Source organism: Peromyscus eremicus, chromosome 4 (assembly GCF_949786415.1).
Source record: "Peromyscus eremicus chromosome 4, PerEre_H2_v1, whole genome shotgun sequence".
Classification (NCBI taxonomy): domain Eukaryota; kingdom Metazoa; phylum Chordata; class Mammalia; order Rodentia; family Cricetidae; genus Peromyscus; species Peromyscus eremicus.
In genome coordinates, this window is record NC_081419.1 from 114,315,463 (window position 1) to 114,332,034 (window position 16,572).

General features: G+C 35.1%; 1 protein-coding gene across 2 annotated transcripts in view; it reads left to right on the forward strand.

Annotated features, from left to right (window-relative positions):
- Macrod2 (mono-ADP ribosylhydrolase 2) overlaps positions 1-16,572 on the forward strand; it is a 271,595-nt gene that overhangs the window by 5,116 nt on the left and 249,907 nt on the right. For both annotated transcript variants that reach the window (XM_059261532.1, XM_059261533.1), the window contains exon 2: positions 67-183. In XM_059261532.1, coding sequence (XP_059117515.1) covers positions 67-183 — 117 coding nt within the window. The remainder of the gene's footprint in view (positions 1-66; positions 184-16,572) is intronic.

A 16,572-nucleotide genomic window follows, 5' to 3' on the forward strand; every position in this document is an offset into this window, starting at 1 on the left:
ATGTATTCAGTACTTCCCAAGATTAAAATTTAAATACAAATGGAGATTCTGCTTTTATTTTGCAAGAACGTTTGCTGAAGATGACCTTAGAGGAGAGACGCAAAGAATACATAAGGGACTATGTTCCTCTGAGCACCATTCTGTCATGGAAGGAGGAGATGAAGAGCAAGGGCCAAAATGATGGTAAGTTTCTCAACACAATTTTTAGGCAGATGCTGTTCCCATATATATCGTGTAAGACAATTGTTGACAGAAATGAATAACTGATATTCACGAATGAGGTATTTTTGAAATTATTCTTTGGTTGCTTTTAGTTACCCATCACATCCTTCTTAAGCTTAGGAATGTATAGTAACATAATTTGTGTTCTGAAATATACCACATTTTCAATACAGTAGTTTTTACAAGTACTTTTTTATTTTTTAAAAACTATTCTGCATCAGATCTTAAGAGAAAATACTATAGCGATTTAGTCATTGGTGGTGTGGCATTTTGACCTTGCATTAGTTTCATATCCATTGGATTTTCTTTATCTTATTTTAAGGGTTGCATATGGCTAAGAGAGTATATTGCAATACAGAAAAACAACATTTCAGAGCACTTTAGAGAATGTATGTTTTGTATGGTATGGTATTATGTCTACATGTAAAAACATTTGACAAAATTTACTTAGTGTTTTTGGTTTGATGAAAGTCTGGATTGTATTAGAGTATAAGCAGATTTTACAAACATTAAAAACATTAAAAGGAACGTGAAAATTGGTTATTCAGTATCAAGTGGTCAGCCTGAAATCATATACACATAAGCAACACTAAATGGAATCAGCAAATTGTATTTGTATATTTATGCATAGTATTTATATGTATACATAAAATATCCAAAGAAAAAGAGGCTATTTGTCGGGGAGATGGAAGGGGTTGGAGGGAGGAAAGGGAAGGAAGGAAATAATGTAATTATATTTTAATAATTTTTTTAAATTCCTAAACAGAAAATTGTACATTTAACAGATAATTGATATACTTATCTCAGAATTAATAGTCATTGGTGTTAATCTTGATGTGAGGTTTAGACAAACAGCATACTTCGGAGCAAGGAAATTGACTTTATGAAGTGGACTTGGACAGTTCATTTTGCAGGTTGTGTCCTTAGACTGATGACAGTACACAGTACCTTGGGATCAGAAAATGAAACCCAAGCATGGAATTGTGGACAAAACCTGTGGAGGAAAACAGCTGATTTAAGCTTTGCTGTTTGTAAAAAGAACACAGTTGGGTTGAGCGTTAGACGCCTTTCTTTCTTGAAAGGAGGAACAGGTGTGGTGACACGTGGGAAGCTGGGGCTAGAGCATTGCTACAGGTTTGGCAGCTTGGGTACTTAGTTACTTCAAGGCCAGTTTAGGCTGCATGGGCAGACACTATTTAAAAAACAAACACCGCAACAACAACAGAGGCCGAGCTTGTTAGGCTGAGAGTGAGAAGATCTTTTTAATGGGTAGGTGGGGCAATGACTTTACCTAAGGTTTAGTGGTGTCCTAGAGCAAGCTGATTAGAATGTTCATGTCTGACCTGCTTGGCCATTACCTTCAATAAAGGCAAGTTGTTTTTTAATAATTGTCTCATTAAGACATTGGAGAGAAGTTAGTACTGGTAATGCAAGAGCGTAGGGCCAGAAATCAGGAAAACAGGGTTTTCTGCCTCCTTGTGTGGGTCTCAGTTGTTTCTTACTTGTTTATACACAGCTGGTATTGAATAATTAGCTCCATGCCTGGCAAATATCCCCCATTGTTTTAGCTTCTTTCTTTCATCTGATTACCTTCTTGGTCACTGCAGTAGCTGGTCAGTTCTCTGAGGATATGGCACATAATGTTCACTTTAACAAATTTAGTCTCTTGGGATAGAATTAGAGTCCTACTGCTGCCAGAGTATTCAAAGAGCAGTGTTGGAACGTAATGTTTAGAAACTTGGTTTTCTTGAGGGCTACTTCTGTTTTCTTTTATTTCATTTAATTTTTTTCATTTATTTAGTGTGTGTGTGTGTGTGTGTGAGTGTATCAAGAGCAGTGTTGGAACATAATGTTTAGAAACTTGGTTTTCTTGAGGGCTACTTCTGTTTTCTTTATTTCATTTAATTTTTTTCATTTATTTAGTGTGTGTGTGTGAGTGTATCAAGAGCAGTGTTGGAACGTAATGTTTAGAAACTTGGTTTTCTTGAGGGCTACTTCTGTTTTCTTTATTTCATTTAATTTTTTTTCATTTATTTATTTAGTGTGTGTGTGTGTGTGTGTGTGTGTGTGTGTGTGTGTGTGTGTTTGAGTATATGTGGGGGCAAGTTACATTAGTACCACAGCCCACGTGTCCAGGTCAGAGGATGTCTTATAGGAGTCAGATCCCCATTTCCGCTATGTGTCCTGGGAATATAGTTTAGGTTATCATGCTTGGTGGCAAGCATATTTATCTGTTGAGCCATTTCACTGGCCCTGGCTATTTCTCTTTAAAGATTCAGTCAACAAATTACCATATTTGGTGGAATTTTATTGTTAGAATTCACAGTAATTTGGTGTGTCCAGGAGTACCACATGCTAAAATATGTCTACTAAATTAGAAAATATACATTGAATACACCTGACATGTTCTTCTCTTATATGACACTGTATATTTAATCTTGTGTCTCAAATCCTGTCTCTCAAATATGAGCTTATAATTTATAAGTGATTCACAGTTATTTTATGCACTATTTTTTTCTGTTATGGTATTTTGAACCTTGAAGGCATTCCATGGGGAATTAGGTGATGTGATATGAATTGTATTTCTGTTAAACAATATTTTATTCTTTCCATGTGACATTTGAAATGTTATTTGCCCTTGTCTGTTGTGACCTGAAAACTGGTGGCTAGCCTCGTCCTTGTCCTTGAAATGTAACAGCTCATTATATAAGTGATGTTTGCTAATTTCTTCAATTGTACACACTTTACATATTCTTCACATGCACTTTCTTTTTGTCATCTCCAGTACTAAGTCATAATAAAATATTAGTCAAGACAGTTTTAGTACTTTAAAAGATGTTTAGTTAATTGGTGAATAGGAGCACAATAAATTATGTACATATGTACATTATGCATGAAATGTCATAGTAAAATTTATTTTGTATAATTAGACACAGTGGGAAGTTGCATATATGAACTCATAGTGATTGTGTCAGCATGCATAAGACCTGAGCAAGCTCCAGCCAGATAGAATCCCATTGTGGATGTGGGCATGAATTACCATCCCTAGCTGAGGAGCTATTGGCTTTTGACGGCTGCTGAGAGATGTTTTTTTAATGGTATTACCCCTGGCATATTGACCACACTCCAAGGCAGGCCCCATACCTACTAGTAGGTGGCTAGTACAAACTGGACTTGATGGTTTTAAAAAAAGAGAGAAGGAAAACCAGAGTTGGGTGAGCGGGGAGGTGAATCAGGGAGAAGTTGTGGGAGGGACCCCACACTATTATGTTAATGATTATGTTAATCAAAATACATTGTGTAGAAGTCTCAAAGAATTAGTAAAAACATTACTTAAAACAATAAATATATATATAATTAATATATGCTAATAAAATACTGGGAATAACCCAGGCCTTGTTCATGCCAGAAAGCTCTCTACCAACTGAGCTACATCTCTAGTCTATAGGTCATTATTTTGATTGTTTGAAGTGCAATTGAGGAATAAAAATAACAAAGTATTATACTTAATTTATTCAAATATCAGAAAATATTCTTTGAAAAGTTTTGTTAGAAAACTTCACATTTTGTATCTTATATATGCTTGCATTCAAATCTGATAATAGAGGTCATTTAGAAAACACCAAACTCTAAAATTCTGAGGTGTGCAGTCTGTAAGTCTGAATTACTAAAACATTTTTGGAGGTAATTGGAAACGTTTTGACATGTATAGGTTGATTAAAGAGTAGAGGCACATTTATAATCTTTAGCTTCTTTAATATTAAAAAAGATAGCATAGAAGTTCAGTATTATTGATTCTCCTTTCATTTGAACTGATTTCTACTCTTAAAAATTATTCCTGTCTCGAAAAACCAAAAAAAAAAATTATTTCTGTGAGAAATGATGGCCTATCAGCTGTGGTACTGCTTGTCTGTAATTCCAGTATCACAACTACTGAGACTGAAGCAGGCAGATTTTAAATTAGAGGTTTGTCTGGACAACAGTGTGGTGTCTTTTTTCTTAATTTTTTTTTTTTTTAATGAGAAAGAAAAAACATTAAGCTCTAACCACTGAGTCTTTTACTCTGTTTACTTTGAGATCTAATCTTAGTAGGATTTGAAATCCTGGTCAGTGAGTGACTTGTGTACCAAGCTGAAAAGTAATGTTTAGAAGTCATCAAAAACTTACCTTTTTCATTTGGGCATGGTTTTAAATTTCATTTTTAATTATACAGTATCTAGTAATTTTACATATGAATGTAATGTATTTAGATTTATATCCTCTCCCCACTAGCCCTCCAACTCCTGGAACCACCCCTGCCTCCAGACTTCAGTTCTTCATTTGTTAAAAGTGTGTATTAATCATCTTTCAATATTAGTATATAACCTATTACTTTTATTTTAGTAAGTTTATAATAACCACTTTTGGATGGCAGTATGTTTATTAATTATAAGGACTGAGGAAATTGGAATGTAAATGGTTATTCTGTAGAACAGTATATGGAGAAGGATACAGGTAAGAGTTTTGTATAATATTCAGTACTTTTTTTTCCCTTTATCCCCTTTTATTGAAAATATATTTTTTCTCACTTAATGTACCCTGATTATGATTTCCCCTCCCTCTACTTCTAGTTCCTTCCCACCTTTCCCCTCCCCCAACTGGATCCACTCCCTCTTTGTCTCTCATTGGAAAACAAACAGGCTTCTAAGGGGTAATAATAAAATATAAGCTAAAACAAAAATTAACAGATTGGAATTGGACAAAACAGAAGGAAAAGAATCCAAGAGAAGGCACAAGAATCAGAGACTCGCTCCTTGGCACACTCAGGAATCCCATAAAAATCACAAATTCGAAGCCATACTATATACACAAAGGACCTGAGGCAAACCTGTATAGGCCCTATACATTCTGCCTCAGTCTCTGAGTTCATACGTGCTTTGATCACATTGATTTAGAGGCCTTGTTTTTTTGGTGTCTTTCATCCCCTCTGGCTCTTACACTCTTTCTGTTGTAAAAAAAAAAAAAAAAAAAAAAAAAGCAACATAGCAATGGCATTTTGCTGTGCTCATGATCAGCACCTTGCTTAGCCATCATCAGAAAAGCTTCCTCCTGCAGCAGATGGGAACAAATATAGAGAACCATAGCCAGACATTAATGCAAAGAATGATAGACCTTGGAACACTCAAAGGTCATCTCCATCAAATTCTTCCCCTCAGGCCTCAAGGAACCCTGAAGAAGAGGAGGCAGAACGAGTTTTGTTTTTAACTGAATAGCTGTAAAAAGAGAAGTTAGGGCTGGAGTGGTGGTAGAGATGGCCAATGGATAACGTGCTTGCTATGCCAAGTGTGAGGACCCAGACTTTGGATCTCTAGAACCCACCCAAAAGCCAGTAGGCATGGTGGCTGGCTGTAATCTCAGCACTTGGGGGAAGGTACAGGGGATCCCTAGGGCTAACTTGCTAGCTAGGTTAGCTGATCAGCAAGTTCTGGGTTCAATTGAGAGTCCTTGCTTCAGTAAATAAAGTGGAGAGGAATAGAGAAAGACTCCCAATGTCAACACTGAGCCTCTACTTGCATATGTGCATATGCATCTGCAGACACATGCACCTGCACACATGGAAACATGTATGAACACCGCACACAGTGCACAAACACAGACACACACAAAAGATAGAAAAAAAGAAGTACTGTTTCCGACTTTTACGGTATTAATTGCATTATTTTATTAAATGTTGGATTATGGTTGAATGATATGATATAGTTGGAAAGGACCAAATAGTTGAGAAATGGTATTAAAACAGGATGGGTTTAGTCCAAGCTTTTAGGAGGCAGGGGCAGAGGGGGGCAGAGGGGGCAGAGGGGAGCAGAGAGGGCCAGAGAGGGCCAGAGGGGCAGAGAGGGGCAGAGAGGGGCAGAGAGGGGCAGAGAGGGGCAGAGGTAGGTGGTTTCCTGTGAGTTCAAGGCCAGCCTGGTTGACAAAGTGAGTTCTAGGCCAACCAGGGCCTCCACAGTGAAATGTCTCAAAAAACAAACAGCCCACCAAACAAAAACAGGATGGAATTTATAGAAATCTGAAAATTAGAGAAATTATTTCTTACTTCATTTTTCTGTTTTGATCTCTTTTTAGATTATATTCAGTTTAAGTACTATACTTTGAAAGTAAAATAATGTGCAGAAACAGAAAAGAGCAAAACTGCAGTTTCTTAGATACAAATCTTTTGAGTACATGTGATTTTATTTTTCCTTTGTAAATGATCTTAATGTGAATTTGATTTTAAAAATCTTCATTTTGGGGTTGGAGAGATGGCTCAGTGGTTAAGAGCACTGGCTGCTTATAGAAAACCTGAGTTCACTTCTCAGAATCCATTTTGGTCTGCCCACAATCACCTGTAACTCTAGTTCCAGGGGATTCTGTACCCTTTTCTGACCTCTGGGGGCACTGCATGCACATGATACACAGACAAACAAGAGGGCAAAACACCCATACATATTATTTTGTGAAATAATAAAATAAAAAATTTAAAACTATAAGACCACTTTGGTTTATTCTGTAAGCAGTCACAAAGAGATAATGTAAAACTAAAATCTATATTTAAACAAGACAACAAAACAGTTCTGAAATCCTAACATGGGCTTTATTCTCCAAGCTTTAGCTTTTTTGTTCTCTGTTGCAGCTAGCCATCTTCCTTTCTGTTTCTGGAGAAAACGCTGTTCATCTTACTTGCACAATTACTGTCATCTTTAAAGTCTTGAAGTTGACAGACTTCTATTCCCCCCAAAGTTTTCCTTTACTCACTTTTTGAAACAGTTTCTTTCTATGTTCCTTTTCATAGAGTGATGGTAGCAGTTGGCTCTATGTAGTCAATAGTAAGGTTATCTGATGAGGGTCTGTCTCCTTTATGATACTGTAATTACCATGAAAATGGGGACTGCATTGTCTTCAATATTCTTTGTGTCCCTGGTTGTCTAGCGTAGTGCTTTTTACACAATAGATGGTGATTAATTGTCCTATGAGGTGACTAAATGGTAAACTCATTTGCCCATTAATATTATCATTTTTTCCTTCCCACCTTTCATATTTTATTTAAATTCATATGAGAGCTTAGAAATTAATCCAGATGTTTATTTAAAAAAAAAACAACTTTTGTGTTTCCATTAATCAGGTTTCAGGACTGTTTGCTTCCTCATGATGCTTATATAAGGCATTCTTTGCTATGCTATTTAGCCACATCTCACATTCCCCTTCTTATTCTTATATCTTCTTTCTCTCATCCTTAGCCTCTCATTTTTCTTCTTAATTATAATCTTCCATAGATTTAACAGTCACTAAAATCTGTGGATCCTTACAGTATTTCAATTTTCCCCTCTAGCTGTTTTTACCCACCCTAATTTTTCTCTTTTAAGTCATTCTAATAATTACTCTTTATCTTACATACTAACTTACCCTACTTCCCTCCCACTCCTAATCTTATTTCTTTATTTGAATTGGCAAGATTATTTTTAATGCTGCTAATAAATACATTGCATCTTTGTAATATAAAATTGGTTCAATTAAGTTTCAAGTGTTGTATAACACAATGATAAATTTCAGTAATGAAGATTTTACTTAAGTTGTATATACATACTTAATTGAGGCAAGGATGCAAATTCATGGGTTAATTGCTATTTTGTATTAATACTGTTACAACTTCAGTTTCGATAAATCAAAATGATAGCAGAGTTTAAGTTAAATAAGTGAAAATATATACAATTGAGCCTGTTGCATGAATTTTTAAGATTGCCAGTAATAACAATTTTGACATGTTTCCATTCTAAATGTATTCATTTTGGCATTATTGATTCTTCATATTCAATACCAGGAAGTTATTTTAATATTACCTCCATTGCAAAGTTAGTAAATTTGCTTCAAAGCCAACTATGACTACAGATAGAATTTAGTTTTTGGGTCACACTAAATAGCTTGTAAATATTTTGAAAATAAATGGTAACTATAACTGAAAACATTGAAATTTCTGTTTAATGATGTTCTTGTGCAGGCTTGAGCACTCATTGAATCAAACATTTGTGAAGTATGATTATTTGACTTGTGAAGTGGAGAAGATAAGGTATATGAAGTTCTGTAGGAATTCACAATCACAATATGTTTCTGCTTTTCCTCTGCTTCATTTTAGCAGGTGTGCACGCGTGCATATGCATTCAGGGATGCAGGAGGTTGCTAGCTTCTCAATCTACTCTTGTAAGATTTTAAACTACTAGCCGGGCAGTGGTGGCGCATCCTTTAATCCCAGCACTCGGGAGGCAGAGGCAGGCGGATCTCTGTGAGTTCGAGGCCAGCCTGGGCTACCGAGTGAGTTCCAGGAAAGGCGCAAAGCCACACAGAGAAACCCTGTCTTGAAAAACAAACAAACAAACAAACAAACAAAAGATTTTAAACTACTTAAATTTTTTTATTTTGATAAAAGATAAAATTTACTATTTTAATCTTTTCAACAGTGCTGCTAGCATAGTGCAAGATTCCCATTGTAGTCCTTTTGAGTGTAGAATTCATTAAGCAAATTTACAGTGTATGTAGCCGTCTCTAGCATTCATTACAGAAGGTTTCCTCTTTCCAAATAGAAAATTTGTACTTGTGAAACAAAACTGCTAGTTTGTCCTACTCACCCAGCTACTGTTACTATCTAGTCTACATTCTGTTTCTGATTTTGTTAGTTCTGGATACCAGATGTGAGTACAATCATACAGTAGTTGTCCTTTGAGTCTGGCCTGTTACATTTAACACACTATAGATTCAACCATATTGTTTCATGTCAGAATTTTGATTTTAGTGTCATATCTTAGAGATTAAGCCAAGTATTATGAAAACTTTTTTTTTTTTTAGAAGAATTTTATGGTGGCCGGGAGGTGGTATTGGATGCCTTTAATCCCAGCACTATAGAGGCAGAGGAAGGTGGATCTCAGTGAGTTCCAGGCCAGCCTGGTCTACAGAGTGAGTTCTAGGATGACCATGGCTACACAGAGAAACCCTGTCCTGAAAAAAAAAAAAGTTTTATGAATTTTTGTTTTACATTTAGTTTTTGATCCACTTTGAGTTAACCTTTGTGTATGATATAAAGTTCAATTTTATTCCGCATGTTGATATCCAGTTTTCTAAGATATTTTATTTAAAAGTCTGTTCTTTTATAACAGCTTTGACTAGCCATGGTAGCACTCTTTTTGACAGTCAGCTTTAAAATGTCCCATTGATCTATAATCTGGACTAATGCCCAGATCACACTGCTTTTATCAATGTAGCTTTGTAGTAGGTTTTGAAATCATGAAGTGTGAGTCCTTCACTTTGTTCTTTTTTTCCCCCCATGATTTAGTTGTATTTGATATTTATTGAGATTCCATATGAGTTTTAGGGTTGTTTCTTTTCACAAAAACACTTTCAGGATATTGATAGAGATTGTGTTGAAGATGTAGATCACTTTGGTTAGTAATATTATCTTTGCCATGTTTAGTCTTTCAATCAATCATTAGTATGTCTTTTTGTTTACTTATGTTGCTTTTAATTTTTAAAATAAGTTATTTTAATTTTATATGTAGACTCTTTCACCTCCTTGGTTAACTAGCTTCATTCTTTTTTGGTCATTATAAATGGAATTGTCTTAATAATTTTCTTATCATTGGTTATTACTTTTATAAATTCTACTGATATTTGTATATAGTTTTGTATTTCACAACTGTTCTGAATTCAAGCTAATGATCTTTTTTTTTAAGTCTTGCTGTATATAATAACTGAACAGAGATAATTTTACTTCTTTTCCACTTTGGATACCTTTAATTTCATTATCTGGTGCACTTACTCTGGTAAAATTTCCAGTACTATATTAAGAAGTAGTGAAAGTTGACGTCATTGTCTTATTCTAATTTAGGGGAAATGCTTTCAGTTTTTCACTATCGAGTGTGATGATATTTGTGGAGTTTTGGGTTTCTGTAGCACGAATCTTAAAAGGTCTTATTAATAAAAACAAACCTGAAGCCAGGTATTGGGTTAAAGCTGGAAGATCAGAGAAGCAGAACAAGCCACAGCTACCTCACCTTGCCAATTCCTTACCTGATCCTGTTTCCTCAGACTGGCAACCTCTGTGTCCTCATCTGAATGGATCTCAGCTGAACTACTGCTACAAGCCTAAAAGCTTAACCAGCTCTAGTTCCTGGTTTTCACATCTTATATACCTTTCTGCTTTCTGCCATCACTTCCTGGGATTAAAGGCTCTTGTTACCATGCCTGGCTGTTTCCAGTGTGGCCTTGAACTCACAGAGATCCAGACGGATCTCTGCCTCTGGAATGCTGGGATTAAAGGCATGTGTGCCACCGTTTTCTGGCCTCTATATCTAGTGGCTGTTCTGTTCTCTGACCCCAGATAAGTTTATTAGGGTGCACAATATTTTGGAGAACACAATGTCACCACAGGTTTCTATTACTTTACAGAAATTTTGTATATTTATGTTATGTTTAGGAAATTTCCATTTTACCCCTAGTTTACTGAATGTGTTTATCATTTGGTCAAAGGTTTGGATTTGGTCAAATGTTTCTCTGTGCCATTTGAGGTAATAATGTAGTTGTTACTCTTCATTCTCCAGCCTCTAAATTTTAGTAGATTGTATATTTCTGGGAATATATCAATGGCATTTAGAGGTGTAGGCCTGGCAATGGTGTATGTAAGTTTCATTCACATTTTAGATCACATATCAAGACATATGGCCATATTTAATTGTCAGGAATCCGAAAACTGTAGTGTAGTTACATACTCAAGAAAAGAGCAAAACAGAAAACTAGTTTTTATAAATAGCAGGATATAACATCACCACACACATGGCTTATTAAATAATCATATTCTGTTGAAAACAGCTGCAGAATACACTATTAAAGAAGGAAAATTAAGCATTGCCAATTAAACTATTGTGCATTATTTAAAAATTATTAGTTTCAATAAATATACAAAACAAAACTGTCTCTTTGAATTTATTCAGAAAACTTTTGGATTTACTCAAGTATTCCTTTCATCATATTATCCTTGAACATACATGGAAACAATTGAAATAAATTGGTTAAGGTACTCAATCTTCAGATGTCTTGACTTTCAGTCCAGTGTATCTGAATGATTTCTTTCCACCCCAGTTGTTGATGTGTATATTTTCCCACAGAATATTGTTCTGTGGAGTTGAGAGAGTTGGTGATATAGTACTACTTAAAAATGTACTCTGCTTCTTGCTGAGTTTTTTTTTCTAAACTATTTGTACATCTGTTCTGCAAGATTTAATGTTGGCATTTCCTTATATTTTCGGATTGTTTCCAACCAATTACTAGGACTAATATCCTTTTCACAGATGATCACTGAATAATTTGTCTAAGTGCTGAGAAGTTGCATTTGTCTTATATCACCAGAAATAATAACTAAACTATTAAAAATCAAAGAACACTGTCAGTGCAACTCCAGCAGCAATAATTGCCCAAATTGTATTGTAGCACCTGCCAATTTCAGAATTGTTAAAGTGTTTTAAAATCTTTGAATTGGAAATATATAATAAATTTAATTTCAATATAAATCCAAAATTTTGTGTGTGAGGTTGTGTGGGTGCTAGAGACAGAGTTTCATTATATAGCTCTGACTAGCCTAGACCTTACAGTGTAGACAGACTAATCTTAAACTCATGGAGATCCACCTGCCTCTGCCTCCTGAGTATTGGAATTAAAGGCATGTGACACCACATCTGATGAGTCAGTTTTTATATTTCAATATTTGGGGATTTTTCCCTCTAATGATGCCTAGTCTAATAAAAAATACTGTTTATTGAAAGTTACTAGATTGTATTTTAGCACATCATGATGTCTCCTTTGGAAAATGATAATATGTGGTGGGTAAGATGGTGACTAGCTATTTTTAAGGGTGCTAGGCAACATTTTGGAGCATTTGTTTGAAGTTATGCATCTGGTTTTAGAACAACATAATAACAGTTTTAGAAAACTAGTTTGTTCCATGTGGAATTGACTCCTGAAAGTACACTTCTTGTCACTGGAAATAAATATTCTGAGGGGTTCTGAATCAGTCAGGTATAGTGAAAGTGATTTCTTTATGGTTGATGACTGAACAGTTGCCTAATGTGCCTGACTTGACTGTGAGATAATCTAACCTTGTATTTAGTGATACTCCCTTTCTGACCATTGTCAGTAATGTATAACATTACTTTTGGTGATTGAAATACCTGTGAGGTTATTCAAGGGCAACTAAATTCAGATAATCATTCTGTTTATAATAAAGTGATTAAACACATTAAATCAGGCAATTCTTTGCAATATTGATTGGCCTAGTGGGAAAGTGGATCTAAGAAATGGTATTTTTTCCCTTAGATTTGCTTGTAAAATATTGTAAACCTGACTTTTTTGGAAGCATAGTCTGTCATTAATTTTCTTAGGATTTACTTGATGATAGGGCAATTGTGAATTTTATTTGTATTAATAATAAGGCAGTTTTAGGGAAATGACTCATCTACCTATCTACACCTTACACACCTTAGCATTGTTTTTTGATTTGTTTAGATAGACCTTGACAGACCAAAATGTATACTTCCTATCTATAGATCCATCACTGTGATTTGTCACTGTTTCACTTTCTCTTTTCACTCCCCACCACTCCTGTTTTGCTTTATTCAGTTGTAATCCCGACCACTGTGTGACTTTATTGATGGATTATGAGCTGAGAGTTGAAGACACTGTCTTAAAGAAACACATTGGTTGGAGCTGGAGATGCCACTCAGGATAATGTTCTTGCCTGGTAGGCAAAGCTGTGGGTTGGATCTCTGGTGGCGGCGGCATCGGCATCATCATCATCATCATCATCATCATCATCATCATCATCATCATACAAAGCTGTGGCTTATAATAATAATTAGGCAAAGCTGTAGGTTGGATCCCTAGCAGTATAACAACAGATTAAAATAAATGAAAAAGTCAGATATGTGTGAAGCATAAAAATTCAAAGCAATACTGTTTCAGTGTTATGGACATATACATATATAAAAATACAAATCCAACAAGGTAATAAATATCAAACTTTGGTTTCCTTTGGGAGGAAAAGGAAAGCATTTTTCTCTCATCCAGATTAAAATTTTAAAATTTTCTTTACACTCAACAGTGAATACTTAACTGTTTATTCAGTAATACTTTGTACTGCTTTGCATATTTAAGCTACTTTATAATTTTTTTTTTAAGTAGAGGAAGGTGGGAGATGTAGCTCAATTGAAGATTGTTTGCCTCTCATCAACTAAGGCCTTGAGTTCTACCTTTGGCAAAAGGAGATAGTAAGAAGTAACTTAACAGTCAAACCAAATTTACTTGTAGAAAGTATAGTAAAAATAGTTAAACATTGTATGAGAAAAGTTTAAATAGAGTAGATAATGGGAAATTATTAGGTGAGAAGCAGGAATTCTGCAAGTAAATATATACACATAACAAATGTAGCAGTTTGTAAAATAGTAAAATGAAACTTTCCTGGTGTGGAAAAAAAAAAAACAAAAACCTTCAAATAAGGCACACTGAAGAAAACTTTGGGTAAGACCAAACTTTTGAATTTCAAGGACCACCAACAAAGAAAAATCAAGTTTCCAGGTAAAGTTAAAAAGGCCTAACTAAAAAATGAACTTGAAAAGTGTTTGCTTCTTCTATGTAGCCCTGTATCTGCTAAGGAATAGTGGGAAAATTTCTGTAAATTCTGAGATGAAAGTGCCATGAACCTAGAGTTCTATGTATAGGCAAAACCTTGCCAAATGTGAAGATAAGATCATATTTCTTCAAAAGGAAAAATATCAAGTCTAAATAATCAATGAAACATAAAGTTAAATCTAAGCAACTGCTAAGAATGTACTTTTTAAGGGTTATACAGTTTTAAAGAAAGTACTTCCAATAAAATAGTAGACATGGAAGAAAAAATGACAATTGAATAAAATTTAGGTGATTTAGTACCACTTGTGCTAAAACGAATGGGAGTAGGTTGGAGATTAAAGAAAACTACACTGTGTAGTGAGCAATGTAAAGAATTCCTGTGTACAGAGTTGCAGGAGAAGGTACTTGAAATATTTGTTGGAAATTTGAGGAGACTTTTGGTTAAAGAAAGTAAATGATCTGTTCATCAAGACTCCCCTATCTGTGCAAGGGAACTAAAGGTGTTTGAGGGGGCCAGAAAGCAAAGCATGGTGGCCCCCAACTGAAATTGCTGCCCTTGCAGGGCTGAGGGAAGAAGATGGTTAGTTAGCTCAAGGCTTTCTGAGGGGGACTCTGTCTCTGTGAACAATGAATCAAACAAGGTAAAGTGGTGCTGTGTAACATGAACAGCACTGAGTAGTAAGAAAGTGTGACACTGGTGCCACATATTTTGAGAAAATTTCTTGATACAAAGCAGGCTGAATGAGAGGAACAGAGAAAACCACAATTGAAAGTGAAAAGTTTTTGAGGTTTGGTAGACCTCAAAGAACTCTTATCAATGGCTACTAGAGTCGAGGGGTTCTATCCCTAACATGTGCACATGCCCTCCCATGCATGTTTATAGCCCTCAAGTGTTAAATACTCCATGCCCACAAATAAACTAAACCTGAGGTAGGGTGTTGAGTCTAATTTGAAGGTAGATGGTTGCCTGGCATACACTAGGCCCTGGACTAACACCCTCAAAATAAAAAAAAAATAATAAAAAGGAAAATAAATAAAAAGAATGAGAAATAGAAATATTAAACCAAATGAACAAAAAGTTCCAACCACTGAAACAAAACTCTGTGTTTTTAATGGACTCAAAGAATTGGATGGACTGTAGAGTGCTCATGAGATTAACAGATTTTAAAACTGTGGAGCAGCTGGTCTTCTGCCTTCCTCCTTTGTACAGGATGTCAACAGGAATGTGTCCAGAGCAGAGCTGTGGCTTCTGTTGTGCACTTGATGATTCTGGAGGGTTTTTGACATGTGTTGAGAGTGTTCACAGAGGGAACTGAGTTTGATCTTAAACCTGTAACAAGTCATTGGAGAATGACAGGGTCATAGATCTATGAGAGAAATCTTGTTAGATAATTCTGGAACATTATTAATAATTTTGGCTATCATGGGTCACTAGAAAACCAATAATATAAAATACAAAATTAAGGGGAGAAACTTACAGAAAGCCAACAATACAAAATAGAATGTTAACAACAACAAAAGATTCCTAGGAAATTGGAACAATGCAAGAAATAAGTAGAACTTAATGTTGTTTTCCCAACATGGTTAGGATAAAATAGTCAATCGGGGCTTTTTTAAAAGATGAAATGTGCCAACGTCCCAGAATCTAAAAATCTGAGTGTTAAAATTTTCAAAGGAAGGAGTGGAAATTATCAATGTAGAAATAAAATTGAATTTAAAGATAAAAGTGAGATGGGGCATAGAAATCAGCTACTTCCGTCTTCTGAGGAGACCAGAACAGAATAGAAAATAAGTAATAATAAAGCAAAATTCCTAGTGGTCAAGGATTTATGTGAATACTAAAATGAGTGAGTGATATTGATAATGTATTCATAAGAAAAGAAGCCAGGACATATTGTGAAGAAGCAAGATGTGAGAACAGTGTGGTAATATGATACTTGTGGTCAGAAATTAGTGCAGGTTCATAAAATCACAGGAAAGAGTAAAGAACATGAAATATTAATAAAGGCTTCCTTTTGAGAAAAAACAATGGAGAAACAAGAGGAATATTTTTCCTTTTTCCTTAACACAATGCTGTTCTGTAAGGAATGCTATTATTTAACAATTGAAGTAAAAGTTACATTGGATTAAAAAGAAGGTTGACAGCATTGAGGTAGCAGTGGTGATCTGGACCACTTTAATACTTGCACATAATCACAGACCTGTAGCTTCTTTATATAATACAGGTTTCAATGACTTTTAAGAAACTTTTTTTTTAAACTCTCACATAAGTATTTTCACATATTTCTTTGCAACATTTTACTTTTGCATAGAGTATTACTGTGAGGATGACCAATAATTCCCTTTTACATATGGATTTTATGCATGATATATATGTAGAGAATACCTTAAATATGGATTTTTTTCCCTTGAGGCAAGATTCCATACTGTAGCACAGGCTAGCCTGGAGTTCACTAAGTAACTGGCCTTGAGCTTGTGGCAATCCTCCTGCCTCAGCCTCCTTGAGTGCTGCATTTACAGGTGTGAGCTACCGTTGCTTTACTCACAAATTATAATCTCTGGCATCTTTTGTGCAAATGAGTCAGAATATATATTTTAAAATAATGAATTGTGGAGAAAAAAATCCAAGAGAATGCCAGTCAAGATTCTGAGGCATATTCTTATGGT